Genomic DNA, 18,340 nt, shown 5'->3' with positions numbered 1-18,340 from the left:
AGTGGAAGTACAACTGATTCAGGAGATGGAAGTATGGGTGATACGGGCAGTGGAAGCCCTGCTGGTGGCCCAAGTGGAAGTACAACTGATAGTATGGGTAATACGGGTAGTGGAAGCACTGCTGGTGACGCAAGCGATGGAGATGCTGCCGGTGATGCTGGAAGCTCAGCTGGTGGACCAAGTGGAAGTACAACTGATTCAGGAGATGGAAGTATGGGTGATACGGGCAGTGGAAGCCCTGCTGGTGGCCCAAGTGGAAGTACAACTGATAGTTCAATGGGTGCTGGAGGTGGAGCAGGTGGCGAAAACGGTGGAGCTGCTGCTGATGGATCAATTGATGCTAGTGGTGGAGAAAATTCAATGGGTGGTGCAACTCAACGTACTGAAAGTGGTGGCAGCGCTGCTGCCGGTGTTGAGAGTGAAACTGAAAGTTCAATGATTGGTGGAGGTGCCTACAGAGATTCTACAGGTGGAAGCTCTGCCAGTAGCCCCTCTGCTGGTGGTCCGAGTGAAAGTACAACTAAAAACTCGATGGAAGGTGTTGCGGGTGGCAGTGCAACTGTTACAAGTTATCAAGCTGCCAATTATCAAAAGACACACTCAAAATCGTCAGGCAAAAGCTCCTTTAGCCATTCTTTAGAGGAGAAAAGTTATGGAGGTGCCAATGCTGACTCGTAGATTCAGACCCGTAGAAGTCAAAAATTTATTAATACTATATTATTTCAATAAAGAGATGGCCCTGCTTAGTACAGCGAGCTGTAGAATGTTTTGTCATATGTCTATTAATTACAGACATTCAATACTAGAGAAATTACAAACATGCGTATACTGCATGGATATCAAATTAACTCTCTTTATTTTTTATTTTATTTTTTAAAAATATGGATACAAGAAATTTTGGTTATCGACATGATACATTGAGTAAAAAATTTGTAAAACCTCGAGCATAAGAAGTTTATTTAATAAGTAACACATTAGATCAAAATTTTGATCCTTATCATCATGTTTTATTCTCTTTTAGTTTTATTTTCCAAAACTTTAATCCTCATTTAGTATCCCCTTGTTAAAATTATTATTGGTGATATAAACTTGATAAGGATCTTTTAGAAGAGCCCAAATAGAAGAGGCAAGAGATATACACAGTAAAATAAATTGTCTATATTCTAATTGTACTATCCTGTTTTATCCCTCTTGTGAATTGTGATTAGTAAAAAATATAGAAAACAATACATGTCTTACGAGAAGAGTTGTCAAAATGGAATAACTCATAGCAAATTAAAATAGTTAGAGCAGTTCTTAGAGTTTTGCTTAAAGCAGTTCTTAAAACTAAATTAACCCATGGGAGTCTCTTACTTAGAGTTTTCCTATTAAAATTTAAAAAAAAAATGAAAAAGTGAAGAAAGAGTCGAGATAAGACCATCTCCAATTGTAGAAATTGTTTAATTTTTTTTTTTTTACAAAACAATATGTATTAAGTGTTGTATACAATATGACAAAGTATACAAGATTAATTTGACAAGAAACATGGTCTATACGAAGAACATCCTCTTTTTCTGGAAGATACTCAGTTTAGTTGGGTGTGGGTGTGGGCAGGAGTGATTACAAAGAACCATCAGACTTAGCAGGGGTGATTACAACGAACCGTCACTATCAAACACAAACCATTTATACTCAAAACATGATACACAACATGTTCCAAGGTCACAAATAACCAATAACTAAATATGCCCTTTCAAACTTATGTAGCTGGTGTTGAAAAATTATAATTAAGTAGCTAAAATTGTTGCTTCCTTTGACCACATAAACATTGTGGTCAAAGTTTTTATGTGGTCGAAGTGATTTGCTACAAATAAATATGTGGCAGCAATGTTCATTTAGTTACTAATTGATCATCGATTTTTTTTTATTGTTATCATTACAAGAAAACAAGCATTTGATGTTGTTTACAATTCAAATGCGTCCAACATTTAAATTTGTTTAAATATATTGACCATTTTCTACAGTACACTGTGTGAAATATTCCGGAGAAATTTTTTTATGAATATCCCTTAAAAATGTGTTAGGATTTCTGATAGTTTATGTATTGTTATTTATGAGTATATCAATAACTGATAATAATTAACTGAAATAAAATAAAAATTAGAAATGGGAAATTATTCTTAATCATAGAAAAAATATTATTTAAAAGAAAACAATAATAATTTTAATTGAAAAAAAACTGAAATAATTAAGATTCACCAAACTGAGCATCGATTCTGTAAACTTTATGTTCTCTACACTATTCCAAGTGGTTTTTTTTTCATTTCCCGCTTGATCTCTGCATTATGCGCTAAGATTTTCTCGTTCGTCTAAAACATTGGATTTTTTATGCATATGATTTGGCAGGATTAGAAAACACCAAAAAAAATGAACAAAATATACATATCCAAAGAAAATCACTAACCACATAAAACATGCACGATTATTTATGTCCTAAATACATAAAACATGTGCATCATATGAATGACTAATGAGACTTTTTGTTTTTACATATACATGACAAGAATCAAGGTCGGCCCAAGTTTATTGAATGCCTAAAACAAAAATAGTTTTATTCACCATTAAACATAAAAAATTATATCAAACATGTATTTGCCAAGTTCAAACTCGGCAAACTTTGGAAATAATTAAATAAATGAAAGTGTCTACCACATGTTTGCTGTCTAAAACTTTTCAAAAATGATCCCATAAATTCCATTATATTATTTGCTGTCTAAAGCATTTGCTTTGCCAACGTTAGCTACAGGACGGGCCAGAGAAGAATGCATGATTTGCATCCACATTTACATTCTTTTATAAAAGCCTAAACCTCAAAACGATTTGGATTTAATTTACAATTAAAAAAAATTCTAATTAATCATAAATAATATTATTTTAGAGTTTATTATTTATATATGTACTATCTAACCATCCATATCCAGTCCCTTCAAAGTTTCACCGTTGACCTTGAAATCCAAATTTGAACTTGAAGTTGAACTCGAAATCGAACTTGAGCTCGAACTAGAGTTAGAACTCTTCTTCATGTGATAGCCATTTCCGGTTGAAATCTCGACTGAAAATTGTTTCTCACTCTCTGTAGCAACTTTCACAAATTGAGACATAACTTGTTCCCATTTCAACACTATCTCCTTGATTGCTTCTTGTTGTGATAGTGTAAGCGTGAACGAATCATCGCTCGTAGTTTGTTTTTCAGATATGGCTTTGGTCATAACTGATTGCAAGATGTTTAGAGTCTTCATCACTTCTTGTTGATATCCTTGTAGTGTTGTTTTCATCTGTTTAATAAATAAATTAAAGTTTCATTTTTCACTGTACTTTCTACAATTTTTTATGAATGTTGTGTTTAATTAACTCACCTGTCCTGACCCACTTTTCTTGGCTTGCAAGACAGCCATAGCATCTGAGAGTTTTGTGGCCATATTTACCATCTCAGACATGTAAGAGCTTGAGTCTTTTGCTTTTAATGTTGAAGAGACTGGACACAAGTATTTCATGTAATCTTTAAGTTTCTGAAAGAAACTTTGGTACTCTTGGGTACCTGGAGATTTCTTCTCAAGGTTTGATATGAAATTTGTAACCTCTTTAGAAGTATTGGTCTCGATATCTGTCCTTAGTTCTTGTTTTGTTGTGGAATTTACGCCATGTTCTATTGTTTGATTATTCATAAACTTTGTATTGCTTCCTCCATCATTATTTTCTTTATTCTCCTCTTCTACGCCATTCATTGAATCTCCATTACTACTTTCTTGAGCTTCAATTGTCTTATTTTCTATAGAACCTCCATTGATATCTACTTTATCTCCTTTAGATTCCTTTGATGTACCGCTTGTTTCATTTATGTTACCATTTTTAGAATCTTCTTTCACTCCATTGGCTTCAACTATCTTACCATCTGCAGAACCATCTACCGTCGAATTTGTAGCTCCATTTAAACTTTCTGTCTCACTATCCTTAGATTTTTCCTCCATTGATTTGTTTTTACCTCCAATTATTTCAGTTGTTTTATCATCATTAGAACCTTCTTCCATAGTTACTTGTTTACCTCCAGTAATTTCATCTGACTTACTTTCTTTGAAACCTTTATTTGTAGAGTCTTCTTGACCTTTATGCACTTCATTTATATTACCATCTTTAGAATTTTCTTCTACTGAAACATTTTTACCTCCATTGGTTTCAGCTCTCTTAGCATCTTCAGAATTTTCTTTTATGGAATTTTTTTTCTCTCCACTTGTTCCAGCTATGTTATTATCATTGGCTTCATTTATGTTACCATTTTCAGAATCTTCTTTAACATCATTGGTATCAACTATCTTACTATCTTTAGATGTATTTTCCGTCGAATTTGTACCTCCATTTAAATTTGTTGTCATACCATCCTTAGATTTTTCCTCCATTGAATCTTCTTTACCTCCATTTGCTTTAAATTTTTTTTCATCTTTAGAACCTTCTTCCATAGTTACTTCTTTACCTCCATTAGTTTCATTTGTCTTATAGTCTTTTTGACCTTCATCATCTGTATGATTAGCTTTAAAAAAATTTTCCATTGAAACATATTTACCTCCATTGGTTTCCACTGTACTACCACCTTTAGAACTTTCGTATGTGGAATTTGTATCTCTACTTATTTCAACTATGTTATCTTTTTTCTTTCCATTGATGTTCGTTGTCTTATCATCTATAGAACCTTCTTCTTTGTGATTCTTGTCTCCACTTGTCTCAACTAACTTTCCATTTTCAGAATCTTTATTCATGGAATCTTCTTTACCTTCATTGAATTCAGTTGTATTACCATCTTTAGAACCTCTTTCATTAAAATCTCTTTTAGTTTTGTTATGTTCATTCTTCTTATCAACTTTGGAATTTTCTTCCTTACCTCTAATGATGTCTTTGGAGCCTTCTTTTAGAGGACTTTCTTTACCTCCTTTGATTTCAACTTTCTTACCATCATTGTTCTTACTTTGATTAGATTCAATTGTTTTACCATCTCTGGACTCTTTGTTTTCTCCTCTAACCTTTATACTTGTACCATTTACTAAATCTCTGTTAGTTTCTTTAGTTTTCCCCTTCGATTTTTCAATATTTGTGTGACCCTCATCAATTTGTTTTTGCTTCATTAAGGCTTCATCATTTACTTTAGACGTATCATCACTAGACTCATTTTGATATTTCTTCTCACTAATATTTGATTCCACATTGGCTTCTTGAACCCCTTCATGTTTTTTCATCGAGGAAGCTTTACTATCTTCTTGCTTTTTCTTTGATTTTGTATCTTCTATCTTTTTGTCTAATGTCTTCTTATCTTCGATGATCTTTCCAGATTTCTTTTCAAAATGTTCATTTTTTTCTTTACCCACTTTGTCTTCATTATCTTTTTTACTCTTTCCTTTCTTATATTCCAAAGATTCTTCACTCTTTACTTGATCATCTGCTTGCATTTCGTTCTTAGCTTTCTTATTATCTTTTTGAGTTGTTGCTTCCATTTTTTTCTCATAATTTTCTGATTTACCATGTTTAGACACTTTGTCATCTTCTTTCGTCTTCTTTTTATTCTTTTTAGAATTTTTGGTACTAACTTGAACCCCAACTTTCTTTTCTTGCCCATGATTATTCTCTTGTTTTTCTGTTTCTCTTGACTCTAAATCCTTAGATTCTTCCTTGTCTTCCTTTTCTTTCATCGAGTATTCTGCATTTGACTGAAATCCTCCTTGCTTTGAGTTTCCAATGTGTTTTTTACTGTGTTTTGATTTATTGTCTTGAGACTCTTCCTTCTTCTCTTCATTTTCTTCTCGTTTCTTATTTTTTGCCTTTGTATTTGATATGTTTTCTTCAAATATTGTTTTCTTCTTTCTATCTTCCACATTTTTCTTCGTAATTTTGTTGTTAGACTCTTTCTTCTTTTGTTCTTTTTTCTTTGATTCACTGTTTTTAACATCTGTCGTTACGCTGTTATCTTCTATATTTTTATTTTCTTTCTTCTTTTTCTTAACATCTTCATTCTTCAATGATTTACCGTCTTGAGACTTCTTCTTTTCTCTCTTATCTTCTCGTTTTTTCTTTGATTTTTTATCTTCATGCTCTTTCGTTTCTTTTTTCTTTTCTTCGTTTTTCTTCATATTGTGGTCCTCAAACTCTTTCTTCACTTTTATCATCGATTTCTTCTCTTCATATTCATTCTTTTCCTTTTTATTTGCCTCATGTTTCTCTTTTAAGGTATTGTCATATTTGTTGTTCTCTTTCTCCTTTTTCTTTGATTTATGGTTTTCTGATTCTTTCTTCTCTTTCTTTTCGACTTCATTTTTATTAGCTTTACGATCTTTGAATTTTATCTTCTCTTGTTTTTCTTCTTTCTTTTCCTTAGATTTACGATCTTTGGAGTCTCTCTTCTCTTTGTTCTTATGTTCAAAATTCATTTTCTTGCTTTTATGTTCTTCTTTTCTCTTTGACTTGTAATCTTTTGAATTTGTTTTCTTCTGTTTATTCTCCTCTTTTATCTTTGATCTATTGTTCATGTATTCCTTCTTCTCTTTTCTGTCCCATTCTTTTTTCTCTTTATTCTTTGATTTAACATCACCAAAATCTCTCTTCTCTTTATTATCTTCGTTTTGTTTCTTCAATATATTGCTTTCAAAATCTTGTTTCTCCTTTTTATCTTCCTCTTTTTTCTTGTAATCTTTCGAATTAGTATTCTCTGTTTTACTTTCGTCTTTTATCTTCAGTTTATTATCTTCATATCCTTTCTTCTCTTTATTCTTTAATATATTATCTCTAGACTCTTTCCTTTCCTTTTTATCTTCTTTTTGTTTCTTCAAAATACTCTTTCTAGACTTTTCATTCTCATGATTATCTTTTATTTTTTCCTTTGACTTTGCATCGGTTGTATCTTTTTTCTCTTCTTTCTTTATGTCTTTCTTTTTTTCTTTCTTGTGTTGCGTTGACTCTCTACTTCTTTTTTTAACATTTATATCTATGTCATTACTAGAACCTTTATCTTCTTTTGTATTCTTTTTTAACCTTGCATCTTCAGAACTGATACCCTTTACTTTTGTTGAACCTATGTCATTTCTTTGAGCTTGCTCTTGTTTTTTCTTCACGAAAATTTCTTTATTTGCTTTTGCCTCCACTGATTTATTATCCTTTAAATCTTTACTATCTTTTTTATTATCTATCTTTGTATGCACTCTAGTATTTTCTTGAGCACTTTCTTGTTTTTCTTTATTTGCATTTTTTTTGCCTGATTGATAGTTCTTTGACTCTTTCTTTTCTTCTTTGTTATCTTCTTTACTAAGGCCTCCACTACTACTTCCTTGACTCTTTTCTCGGTTTTCTTCCATAGAAATTTCTTTATTTTCCTTAGCTTCCACTAAATTTGCTTCATTAGATTCTTTCTTTTCTCCGGTTTCTACCATCTTGGACTCTTTCTTGTTTCCGTGAACAAAATCTTTTCTATGATTTGTCTTATTTTCATTAGTCTTTATTGACTCCTTTTTCTTTCCCTTAATTTCTACTGACTTATCATCGTTAGCTTCTTTCTTATCTCTCTCATTTCTTTCCGCTTCTTCTTGATTTTCTTTCATAGAACTTCTCAAATTTTCCTTATCTGCAACAGACTTATCATCCTTTAATTCAGTTTGACTTACATGGGTCTTTAAGTTCTTATTTTCCAGTGAACCTTCGTTTTTCCCTTGTCCCTCTTCTCCCTTCTCCTTCCTCGAACCTCCATCATTTTTTTTTAACTCAACCTCCAACTTAGCGTCATCTTTACTCTCCATTTTGTTGCCATTAGTTGAGTCTCCAACATGTACTTCCTTCTCCTTGTTAGAATATGCATTTCCACTTTTGTTCTCCATTATCTTACCATTCATGGAAATATCATGACCTCCTTGCGTATGTTCACCTTTTTCTTCCTTAGATGTTTCATTATTTGTCTTTGCCTCTATTGATTGATCGTCTATTGATTCTTTCTTATCTTCTTTGTTTTCTAAGTTCTCGTTTTTCATTGATCCTCCATTGTTTTCTTGATTCTCTCCCCTTTGTTTTTTTGTATAGTCTCCATTTTTCATAACCTCTACCGATTTATCATATTTTTTCTCCCCATCAGCTCCTAGGTTTTTATCTTTTGTTGAAACTCCATCATTTCCTTGAGCCTCTTGATACTTCTCATATGTACCATTAGAATTTACCTCTGATTTAACATTTTTATTGTCATTCGAAATTGTACCCTTTGACAAGTCTCCAATACTTTCTCCTTGAACATTTGTTCCCTTCTCTTTGTTCAAATCTCTATTTTTATCTTTGGTTGTTTCTTTGTTCATATAAATTTCATGACTTCTTTGAGTCTCTTCTCGCTTTTTTCCATAGAAATTTCATGACTTCTTTGAGTCTCTTCTCGCTTTTCTTCCATAGAAATTTTATTAGTTGTGTTTTTCTCTGTTGATCCATTTCCCTTTAGAATTTTATTACCTATGTTGTTTTCCAAGTTCTTATCCTTCTCTAATTCTCCATTGTTTTCTTGAGTCTCTTCAATCTTTTGATCTTCATCATTTGTTGTAGCATTTACCATTTTATTATCTTTAGCCTCTTCCCCACTTCCTTTGTCCTCCAAATTCATATCCATTGTTGAACCTCCATTATTTTTTTTAGCTTCTTCCAACTTTTCTGTCATGGAACTTCCATCATTTTTAGCCTCTACCTCAGACTTGACATCTTCTTTAGTTTCCAAATTCTTATAATTGGTCGAGTCACCCAAATTTTTACCTTGTCCCTCTATTTCGTTCTCAATATTAGAGTCTGCATTTTCACCTTTAATGTCTTTTGTTTCGTCATTATTAGAAACAAGATTACCTTCTTTAACATATTCTCCCTTATTGCCTTCTTGAGTCTCCATTGATACATCGCCTCCATAACTTCCTTTAATGCCATATGCTTTTTCTTGAGTGGATTCTGAATCTTCTCCATTGGTCTCCACCATGTTACTATCCATTGAAACATTGTTGTGTTCAGAAGTATTGCTTTCTTGCACTGTATGCTCAGTTGAACCTTTTGATTTAACTTCTACAACAATCTTCACGATTCGGGTAATCGTTTGTTCCCATTCAGTTATCGAGTTTTCTACCGCATTCTTTTGTTCCACCGAAAGAGACATTGATTCATCGTCACCTTTTATATGTTTCTCTATAATAACTCTACCAATTGCAGCATGTAATTCAGTGAGGGATTTCATCACTTCAAATATCTCCTTTCTTACACTTGAACTCAACTATAATATTCACAAAAAAAAATATTGATTAGTTCCATATGTTCTCAAGCCATAACTTTGTCACTAGCTTCATTGGCTAAGGACATATGATGAGACTAGAACTTTAATTGTTTAAAATGCATAATTTGTTTTTGTTTACGTTAGAATAGATTTTCATAGATTTGAAAATATAATATTCTTTTAGCAAACGAAAAAAACTTATAAAAACAGAAAATCAATCAAAAAATCATCTATTTGAGTTATTCTAAAGGATGAGTATTTTAGTTCACGATAACTCACCAGTCCTCTCCCAATCATAAACATCGTTTGCAAGAGATTTTCGGATTTTGATTTTAGATCAAATTTGAATGCATCGGATTCATTGTTCTCGATCAGCGGCGTAACAGACGATTCCAACTTCAAGAGATCCTTTAACTTCTCAAAAAATGATCTTAGTTGTTCTCTTATAGGACAATTGTTTTCCAATTTCAATACAAACCCAAGAGCTCTATTCGAGATGTATGGCTCTATATCTTTGACCATGTTTGGAGGAGTGACGATTATCTCGTGTGCTAAAACTACATTGAGACTTAAATTTGTTGCAACAATGCAAAAAAGGAACAACAAAAAAACTTTTCTCATGGTTGATGATGATATGATTATGGAAAGTTTCCTTCTTGATCTATTATATATGTAAAATGAAAGTGAATATGTGACAGCACTAAGTTTGGATTTATGAAATCAATGACTTAGAGACTTTGATGGACTATCTTTGAATAAAAATAGCAAACCAAGCTTATTAGTGGTTTTTTAATTTTCTGAACAATCATGTGGATTTGGAGAACTTGAGAATAAAAAAAAAAATTGTAAAACTTACAATGACAGATGTGATAATAATAATAATAATAATAATAATAATAATAATAATAATGATAATAATAATAATAATAATAAAATGCAATGATGTGGTTTAAATGAGGATGATGTTGCTAATCATTTCATTGTAATAGGTTGAATATTTTCCCCTAACATGCTATATTCTTATGTAACATATATATGTTAATTTTGATGCGAACGAATTTAGATTAAAATTCAGAATTTCAAATTTGTGGTTTATATATCTTTGATAAATAAGGAATTTTATCTAAAAAAATCACTTGACCGGTTGACCCTAATTATATATATAAATAAATTCGGGGGAAAAAAAAATAACATTAGACAAAAGAATCTCAAAAGAAAACACTATTCATTGACATTATTACTTTCGAATGATATCAATATTTTCTAACTAACTCGGTAATAGCTTTTAAATTGAACCGAATCGAACGGTTCAGGTTTTTTTCTCTCTATTTTAGTTTTTTTTTTTTTAAGTAAACCGTAGACCAACCGGTTTTGGGCCAACCCGAAATGATCCAACACAACTCACACAGTTCTGAAAGAGATGATTCAAGTTAAAAAAGATCGGAACTGGCCAAAGGTTATGGCTTTGTCTTTGGTCTCCTTTGTTTCTTATATACAACCCTCAGACCAGTTCCATTGTTTCTCTCTAAGAAAAGGTTAGTCTTTTTTCTCTTTGTTGTGTTGTGTAAACAATTTTGCCCAATTCACCATTAACATTGGAGTTCATTTGTTTGCCTTTGAAATCTTGATTTGAGTTTTAATTTCATCTGGGTTTTGTAGATAATCGCATAAAATTGAGTAATTTTAGTGAGTTCTTGTCAAGTTTCTTCATTGTGTTTTGTTTCTTACTTGAGCTATGTTGACAATGCAGAAAAATTAGAACTTGATAGATTACTATTGTGGAGCTCTCATCAGAATCAGAAACTGATTAGTAAAAGAACGTTTTCTCAGAGATTTGCTGTGAAAATGTCTGCTTCCACTACTCTGCCTATGAATCTTGGCCGAGCAAAGAAGGTTTGGATATGGACTGAGTGCAAAGAGGTGATGACAGTTGCGGTGGAGCGAGGATGGAACACGTTTATATTCTCATCAGACAATCGAAAACTATCCGATGACTGGTCATGTAACAATGCAGAACTATGTCTTCTTACATGCATATTTGGTTTTAGAGCTATGTTTCATGAGTTTTGAAGTAATGCTCAACGGGTTTTGCAGCGGTTGCGTTGATGGATACATTGTTTATTGAAGAGAAGCGAGTTATTGATGGTAGTGGAAATGTTATAGCTTCGGTCTTTGAGGTTTCAACACCTGAGGAGCTACAGAAGCTTAAGATTGAAACTGAGGAGACAGAAAATATTGTTCTTGATTTCTTAGACTGGAAGGTATAACTTTCTTGGCCTGGCTTGAACTCATAGGAATGACCTGGTTAGTAACAATGGAAGTTTCATTTTGGCAGTCGATCCCGGCGGAGAATCTAGTGGCGGCTCTTCAAGGAAGTGTGAAAACAGTGTTTGCCATTTTAAATACTTCTTCAGAGGCGACTCTATTCCTCGAGGTTGGTTTTAGTTTACTGATGTTGAATTCAACGTTTTCACTTTCTTTCCATAGAGTTTTACTCTTGTGTTACGACGCTTGGCTCTAGGCTTTAGAGCACGGTCTTGGCGGGATCATTCTTAAGTCTGAGGATGTTAAAGCTGTTCTTGATTTAAAGGTAAGTATCTACTACATCATAAGTATATAGCGGGATCCTTTCTTGTTGTTATAACTGATGCTTTGAAAAAATGTATTAGGAATATTTTGACAAGAGAAATAAGGAAAGTGATATATTAAGTTTGAAGGAAGCTACTATAACTCGGGTTCAAATGGTTGGTATGGGAGACCGAGTCTGTGTTGATCTTTGCAGCCTCATGAGACCCGGTGAAGGTCTTCTTGTATGTTGTTTACCTGTATATACTCTTTCTTCAACATGAATTATCAAATTTTTTTACTAGTCTTCTTACAAGCACTAAAATATGAACTGTGTATTCTTTTTTTATAAGGTTGGTTCTTTTGCGAGAGGACTCTTCTTGGTTCACTCAGAATGCTTGGAATCTAATTACATTGAAAGCAGACCATTTAGAGTTAACGCTGTGCGTTTGTTTCTTTTTTTCACACTTGTGCTAAACCAGTTCTTCCTATAGATATCATCATTCACTAAACATCTCATTATATACAGGGGCCGGTGCATGCTTATGTCTCTGTTCCAGGTGGAAAGACTTGTTACCTTTCGGAGTTAAGAACGGGAAGAGAGGTTATTGTTGTTGATCAGAAAGGGAAACAGCGGACAGCAGTCGTTGGACGAGTCAAAATCGAGAAGCGTCCACTTATTCTAGTGGAGGCTAAGGTTCATAAATCACATTCTTTACTACACTCTAATAAATTGTTGATTAAGTTTCTTGCTGTTTGATTTGATTTAGAAATAACTGCTCCACCTCTTGCAGCTTAGCGTAAAGGAGGAGGAAACGGTTTTTAGCATCATCTTACAGAACGCGGAAACAGTTGCACTAGTCACTCCTCACCAAGGTTCTTTGTCTTAAGAGTCTCATCCTATTTGCAGTTAGCTACTAGTTTACATCAAAGGGTGTATGATGAGTCTAGCTTTTTTCTTGCAGTAAACAACTCATCTAGAAAAACCGCTGTTCCCGTGACCTCGCTGAAACTTGGGGATCAAGTTTTGATCAGGTTACAGGGCGGTGCACGCCATACCGGTATAGAGATTCAGGAATTCATCGTCGAGAATTGATCAAACACTTTTCGGGTAACATTGAGACATATTTAGATAAAATGTGTTTGTCTCTATTCAATTCTTCTTTTATGTATAGGTCTTGCTTATTTTGGTAGTGATTTATAATGACATAATTGTATAACGAATTAACGAACTATTAGGATACTATTTACATTTTCATTTCTATAACTAAGAAACCAATAAACGTTTATACCGGTAATGATTTGTCTCCACATGTTTCATGATTCAACAAAATAGCTTAACCAGAAAGAAAAAAATTCAAGTGAACAGCCATGAATCCCTCTCTGCATTGTGTTAGTTAGGTCTGTTTTTGAAACCTTTGTTTGTAAACTATTATTAGGCTGTGTGAAAACGTATATATACCTTTCAAATCCCTCCATTCAAACTCGCCCACTTCATTTTTTTATTCTAGTTTATTTATTATTATTTTTTTTAACCTTGCCCATCAATACAACCATGGCAAGGATCTCTCTGTTGTTCTCTTTAGCCTTAGTTCTAGCCATCGGGTCTGTCTTCGCTAACCCACCAACCCACAAGAAAACAAAACAGATCTTGTGTCCATCCACTTTGTCCAAACTCCAATCTTTCTCCTACAATGAGATCTCTAAATTCGTCGAGGAGCAGGCTCAATCCGCACCGGACAAAGTTCAATTCAAGGTTTTGTTCGACACCTGCAAGGGCTACACCGAGTTTCTTGGGAGCTTCAATTATACTGGCACTAAAGATGAGGTGTTTGAAAGGAGTCATGCCAAATTCAATGTATTGACTAGGGCGTTGGTTGCGGCACAAGCACAAGTTGGTGTTGTTGAACTTGGGGCTAAGTTGAGCAGGAATTATGCAGTGATGGCTCAAAGTTATATTCGCCTTGTGTGGAGAATTGCTGCCATCTCGGGGGAGTATAAGTTCAATGCTAATGCTAAGATAAGCCAAAGTGAAAGGGCTGAGATAGATAGCCATCTGATTAGGTTGAAGAGTGCCATAAGGGTTTACGTGAAGGTGATCACTCAGTGCACCAAGAAGTTCCCTGTTTGGAACAACATCGATCTCCCCTCTATGCCAGGCCTATTCATCGGAAGTTCTAGGAAAAGAACTGGCTCATATATTGATCTATCTATCGCAGCTGGCGCTCAGGGCCGAGCCGGAACTGGATTTGAATTTGGAGCTGACCGTCATGCTAAAGGCAAATCCTTCCTCACAGCGAAAGGCAATTGAGCAACCCTCACGAGACACACTTAGACTGAGCAAAAGGCACAATGTTTTTAAACAACAGATGAAGGAGCCATGAGTTCATCTCTTATTTTTATTTTTTATTTATCATTATGAAGGAGGGAAGCGCCATGCGATATTAATCTATATTTGTTACCCATTATAAAAAAACTCTATACTGTATTTGTAACTCATTAATATAATATCGCATGTTTTCTTAATTACTAATTACTCTCGTTGAAAATTGTTTTAACTATATGGAATCTCTATAGTAAAAGAGAATTCACTCCGACCGAACACCATTACATCTATAATGTTTCTAACTCTTCCCCTCAAAGTTTGGTTCAATGGGTCCGTGTATGACCTGAACAGAAACCAAACTGATAGATCAATGACATATGCAATGACGTTAAGTACATCACATGATGGATAAAATAGCACGTGTCACTTGAAGATCTTATGATCTCATGAATTATTCATTTTCATTTCTCGTAGGCAGTGACATCACTAGCTAAAACTCTTATTATCCTCTTCTTTTTCTTCTTCTTCCAAAACGATAATTATCCTGAAACATAAACGTAACACGACCAACCAATCTCACATCTCATTATATTTTCACGCTTCAACTAGCTTTATAACATCACATGTTCCATATTAAATTAACAACTCAATAAATGGAAACTATATACCTAATCCTCTCTCTCTTCTTTTTCTTCTTCCTCTCTCTCAAATTCTTGCTCGGAACACGGCGGCGCAAACTAAACATACCACCGAGTCCAACACGGCCATTTCCGATCATCGGACATCTCCACCTCCTAAAGCTACCACTACACCGTAGATTCCTATCCCTCTCGGAATCTTTAAACAACGCCAAGACCTTCTCTCTTCGACTCGGGACACGTCTCGTTTACGTTGTTTCTTCTCACTCCGTAGCCGAGGAATGTTTCACCAAGAACGACGTTGTTTTAGCTAACCGGCCACAGTTTATCTTCCAGAAACACATCGGATACAACTCAACCACCATGGTTGGAGAGGCGTATGGTGATAGCTGGAGGAATCTACGACGTATTGGCACCATTGAGATCTTCTCGTCTCTTAGGCTTAATAGCTTCATATCTGTCCGTAAAGATGAGATCCGACGGCTCATATTATGTCTATCGAAAAACTCTAAACACGTACGCACATCATTATACTAGTACTTAATTAATGTCTCGATTCTTACACAATTTTTTAAAAACTCATTTTTCTATAAAGTATCTGCGACGTTTAACATATTTAATCACTGTCTCGATTATTACATCGTATTAAAAAAGTTAATACTACTCCTATATAGTATTTGCAAAATATAATTGACTTCTTTATTACGGCTTCGATTGTTACACCTTTTAAAAGTTTAAAATAATATTTTTTTTACAAAACTTAATTTATGGTCTCGGGTTTTTTATTCTTTCATAGAATATGTTTTATAGCAAATGAGTTGATTTCAAACATCACTCGTTACAAGAACCGAATACAATAGATTTTAGATACCAATAAAGAACTTTTAGATTTAACCATTTTTGGTAATAACTGTAATTTCAGGAGTTTGTGACAGTGGAGATGAGACCAATGTTTATGAGCTTAACTATCAACAACATCATTAGGATGGTGGCCGGAAAGCGATACTACGGCGATGGCACAGAGGACGACAATGAGGCAAAACACGTGAGACAGTTGATAGCGGAGGTGGTTGTTAGTGGCGGCGCAGGGAATGCAGCTGACTATTTCCCGATCCTTCGTTGGGTAACAAGTTATGAGAAACGGGTTAAGAAGTTAGCGGGTCGTGTTGACGAGTTCTTGCAAAGTCTTGTGAACGAGAAACGTGCAGAGAAAGTAAAGGGTAACACGATGATCGATCATTTGCTTTCTCTACAAGAAACTCAGCCTGATTACTACACGGATATGATCATCAAAGGAATCATACTTGTAAGGAAAAGATAGGTCAAGATAGTTACCATTGGTTAAGGTTTTAAAACAGAGGTGAAGATAGTTACCATTGGTTAAGGTTTTAAAGTTGTAGTTTAATTAACTGTTTTTAATTTGGATTAGGTTATGATACTTGCCGGGACTGACACATCAGCTGGAACGTTAGAATGGGCGATGTCGACTTTACTGAACCATCCAGAAGTTTTACAAAAGGCAAAAACAGAAATCGACAACCAAATCGGTTTAGACAGTTTAATAGAGGAACAAGACATAGTGAAACTTCCTTATCTTCAGAACATTGTGTCAGAGACTTTACGACTATATCCGGTGGCTCCAATGCTTCTTCCCCACTTGGCATCAGAAGATTGCGTGCTTGACGGCTATGATGTCCCACGTGGTACAATCATATTGGTGAATGCATGGGCCATTCATAAAGATCCTAAGTTGTGGGAAGAGCCGGAAAAGTTTAAGCCCGAGAGGTTCGAGAAAAAAGGGGAGGATAAAAAGTTGATGGCCTTTGGGATTGGACGACGAGCTTGTCCTGGATCAGGGCTAGCTCAACGGCTCGTGACCTTGGCTCTTGGATCGTTGATCCAAAGTTTTGAATGGGAGAGACTCGGAGAAGAACATTTAGACATGAGAGAAAGTGAAAAAGGAACTACAATGCGTAAAGCTAAGTCGTTGCAAGCTATGTGTAGAGCTCGTCCCATTGTCCAGAAGATTTTAGATGTTTCTTGCCCATAAATTAAATTTTCACCATACAGAACCTCGTTAAATAAATATTTCCATGTGAACTTTGTTAGATAGAAGGACGATCTACATTCTAAGATACGGCCTTGTAGTTTCGATTCATCAAGATCCAATCACTCTTATGTATCTTCTAAATAAAGGGATGTTCTTGTGTACGAATAAACAAACGATCATTGTCATCAGAAGTATTCTAGACTTCAAGTTATAACTCAAAGCAGCTAAAGATAAGATTTTATAAGTCATATCGTTATTTTATCGTAAAATCGCTACATTTGAGAAGATGATACTACTACTACTACTACTACTACTACAGTACTAGAGAATCTTGGGGTATCAAAGTTTAGGAACTGTCGGACTCGTTTCCTGAGTCCACGTTCATCGGTTGAGGGTTCTTGTAATCACTAATCTCATCCTTGTAACGCTGCTTGTCAACTTGGGCTTTGGCTTCATACGGCTCTTTTTCCTCAGCTATAGTTTATACATCAAACATACATACAGATTAGGGAATAAATCACATTTCACATGCTAATATCAATAAATGTAGTTTCTTTGCCAAAATTTTGAGGTTTTACCAGACATTTGACGCCACTTATCTCCAAGCACCTTTCCCACCTCTCCAAATGCTATTCCCGGGTGTTCCTTCTTTATGTTCTGTTCAATTCACAAATGGAAAATGACATAATCAGGATTGCTAAGTTTGTCGGTCAATAACAGGATCTGTAAATTGTAGCTCTCATGTATGCAAAAAGACTGAGGATGCTCCATTTCGCAACTTCGTGTAGATCATAGATCTAATAAAAGTAAAACAAAGGAGAGAAGAACTCACATCTCTTTCCATTTGAGAGAAGAACATGAAACCAGACATTGCTCTTTTTGGTGCGTTGGGATCTTTCTTCTTTTTCTGCTTCTTCTTCTTACTACTGCCTTCATCTGTGGCTAACACTTTCTTCTTAGGAGGCAATCCTTTCGAAGATGATGAAGCTTCTCTCTTGAGATCCTTTTTGATAGATTTCTGAAACAAGTCAATGGCAGTAAGTTATGTGAAACAGACAGTCTGATGCTGAAGGAGTTCGAAAGAAGTCTGTAAAAACAGTTTACCTCTTTCTCTCCTCCGCCGCCTTCACTAGCATCAGAGTCGTCCTCGCCAGAATCATCAGTTGGTGAACCACCGTCGTCATCCTCACCCATAACAAAGTCTTCGTCCTTCATAAATTAAAAGTATCTATTGTCAAAAACGTGATCATCAGAACATCAAGTAACTCAGTTAGACATAAAGTACTTGCCTCCTCATCACTCTCATCAGCAGCTTGGTTTCTGATACGCTCAAGATGGGGGTCAACAGCATCATCATCATCATTATCCCCAAGAACAGCAGCAACACCTCCGTCTGCGCTTCCGGCACCTCCAAGGTTCATAATCTTCAAACCTTTGGAGCTGCAGCAAGAAAAGATAACGTTTAT

The 18,340-nt window shown here is 34.7% G+C and overlaps 6 protein-coding genes across 8 annotated transcripts in view; 4 read left to right on the top strand and 2 right to left on the bottom strand.

The window, feature by feature from the left end:
• On the top strand, nucleotides 34-678 carry LOC104715112 (sericin-1-like). The gene has a single exon (XM_010432555.1). It carries the CDS (start codon nucleotides 34-36, stop codon nucleotides 676-678), a length of 645 nt encoding a protein of 214 aa, XP_010430857.1.
• On the bottom strand, nucleotides 2,943-9,817 carry LOC104715111 (uncharacterized protein DDB_G0290685-like). Its single transcript, XM_010432554.2, is given in 5 exon segments — nucleotides 2,943-3,314; nucleotides 3,396-5,747; nucleotides 6,951-8,397; nucleotides 8,400-9,295; nucleotides 9,575-9,817. Coding segments are annotated over 5 exon segments (5,310 nt in total).
• On the top strand, nucleotides 10,688-13,118 carry LOC104710716 (3-dehydroquinate synthase homolog). Of its 3 annotated transcripts, none has more exons than XM_019230411.1 (10): nucleotides 10,688-10,830; nucleotides 11,126-11,297; nucleotides 11,390-11,556; nucleotides 11,631-11,729; nucleotides 11,817-11,885; nucleotides 11,965-12,120; nucleotides 12,214-12,303; nucleotides 12,390-12,557; nucleotides 12,655-12,736; nucleotides 12,826-13,118. In XM_019230411.1, the coding sequence occupies exons 2-10, from the start codon at nucleotides 11,141-11,143 to the stop codon at nucleotides 12,954-12,956; spliced, it is 1,119 nt and encodes a 372-aa protein (XP_019085956.1). In that variant the 5' UTR covers nucleotides 10,688-10,830; nucleotides 11,126-11,140; the 3' UTR covers nucleotides 12,957-13,118. The 3 variants fall into 3 exon arrangements, with proteins under 3 accessions (XP_019085956.1, XP_010425657.1, XP_010425658.1); XM_010427355.2 differs by having other exon boundaries at nucleotides 11,046-11,297; XM_010427356.2 differs by having other exon boundaries at nucleotides 10,689-10,830; nucleotides 11,046-11,297; nucleotides 11,965-12,105.
• On the top strand, nucleotides 13,352-14,311 carry LOC104710715. The gene has a single exon (XM_010427353.2). It carries the CDS (start codon nucleotides 13,416-13,418, stop codon nucleotides 14,169-14,171), a length of 756 nt encoding a protein of 251 aa, XP_010425655.1. The 5' UTR covers nucleotides 13,352-13,415; the 3' UTR covers nucleotides 14,172-14,311.
• On the top strand, nucleotides 14,720-17,062 carry LOC104710714 (cytochrome P450 81D11). Its single transcript, XM_010427352.2, has 3 exons — nucleotides 14,720-15,340; nucleotides 15,747-16,130; nucleotides 16,254-17,062. Exons 1-3 carry the CDS (start codon nucleotides 14,840-14,842, stop codon nucleotides 16,872-16,874), a joined length of 1,506 nt encoding a protein of 501 aa, XP_010425654.1. The 5' UTR covers nucleotides 14,720-14,839; the 3' UTR covers nucleotides 16,875-17,062.
• The window catches only part of LOC104715110 (FACT complex subunit SSRP1-like), a 6,325-nt gene continuing 5,038 nt past the window's right edge, over nucleotides 17,054-18,340 (bottom strand). The window contains exons 15-19 of the mRNA XM_019229889.1: nucleotides 18,164-18,319; nucleotides 17,979-18,083; nucleotides 17,707-17,892; nucleotides 17,453-17,531; nucleotides 17,054-17,348 (exon numbers count right to left, since the gene is read on the bottom strand). Coding sequence (XP_019085434.1) covers nucleotides 17,221-17,348; nucleotides 17,453-17,531; nucleotides 17,707-17,892; nucleotides 17,979-18,083; nucleotides 18,164-18,319 — 654 coding nt within the window. The 3' untranslated portion in view covers nucleotides 17,054-17,220. The remainder of the gene's footprint in view (nucleotides 17,349-17,452; nucleotides 17,532-17,706; nucleotides 17,893-17,978; nucleotides 18,084-18,163; nucleotides 18,320-18,340) is intronic.

The sequence above is a fragment of the Camelina sativa genome, chromosome 9 (assembly GCF_000633955.1).
Source record: "Camelina sativa cultivar DH55 chromosome 9, Cs, whole genome shotgun sequence".
Lineage (NCBI taxonomy): Eukaryota > Viridiplantae > Streptophyta > Magnoliopsida > Brassicales > Brassicaceae > Camelina > Camelina sativa.
The sequence above is the reverse complement of the archived record's forward strand: the minus strand, read 5'-3'. Positions and strand labels throughout refer to the sequence as shown.

Excerpts from the sequence above, each read along its gene's own strand:
- LOC104715112 (XM_010432555.1), top strand. The coding sequence starts at position 34 with ATGGGTGATACGGGCAGTGGAAGCCCTGCTGGTGGCCCAAGTGGAAGT.
- LOC104710716 (XM_010427355.2), top strand. The coding sequence starts at position 10,716 with ATGATTCAAGTTAAAAAAGATCGGAACTGGCCAAAGGTTATGGCTTTG. Across the intron at positions 10,831-11,045 it reads TTGTTTCTCTCTAAGAAAAG|AAAAATTAGAACTTGATAGA; the intron begins GTTAGTCTTTTT and ends TTGACAATGCAG. Across the intron at positions 11,886-11,964 it reads AAGCTGTTCTTGATTTAAAG|GAATATTTTGACAAGAGAAA; the intron begins GTAAGTATCTAC and ends AAAATGTATTAG.
- LOC104710715 (XM_010427353.2), top strand. The coding sequence starts at position 13,416 with ATGGCAAGGATCTCTCTGTTGTTCTCTTTAGCCTTAGTTCTAGCCATC.
- LOC104710714 (XM_010427352.2), top strand. The coding sequence starts at position 14,840 with ATGGAAACTATATACCTAATCCTCTCTCTCTTCTTTTTCTTCTTCCTC. Across the intron at positions 15,341-15,746 it reads TATCGAAAAACTCTAAACAC|GAGTTTGTGACAGTGGAGAT; the intron begins GTACGCACATCA and ends CTGTAATTTCAG. Across the intron at positions 16,131-16,253 it reads TCATCAAAGGAATCATACTT|GTTATGATACTTGCCGGGAC; the intron begins GTAAGGAAAAGA and ends AATTTGGATTAG.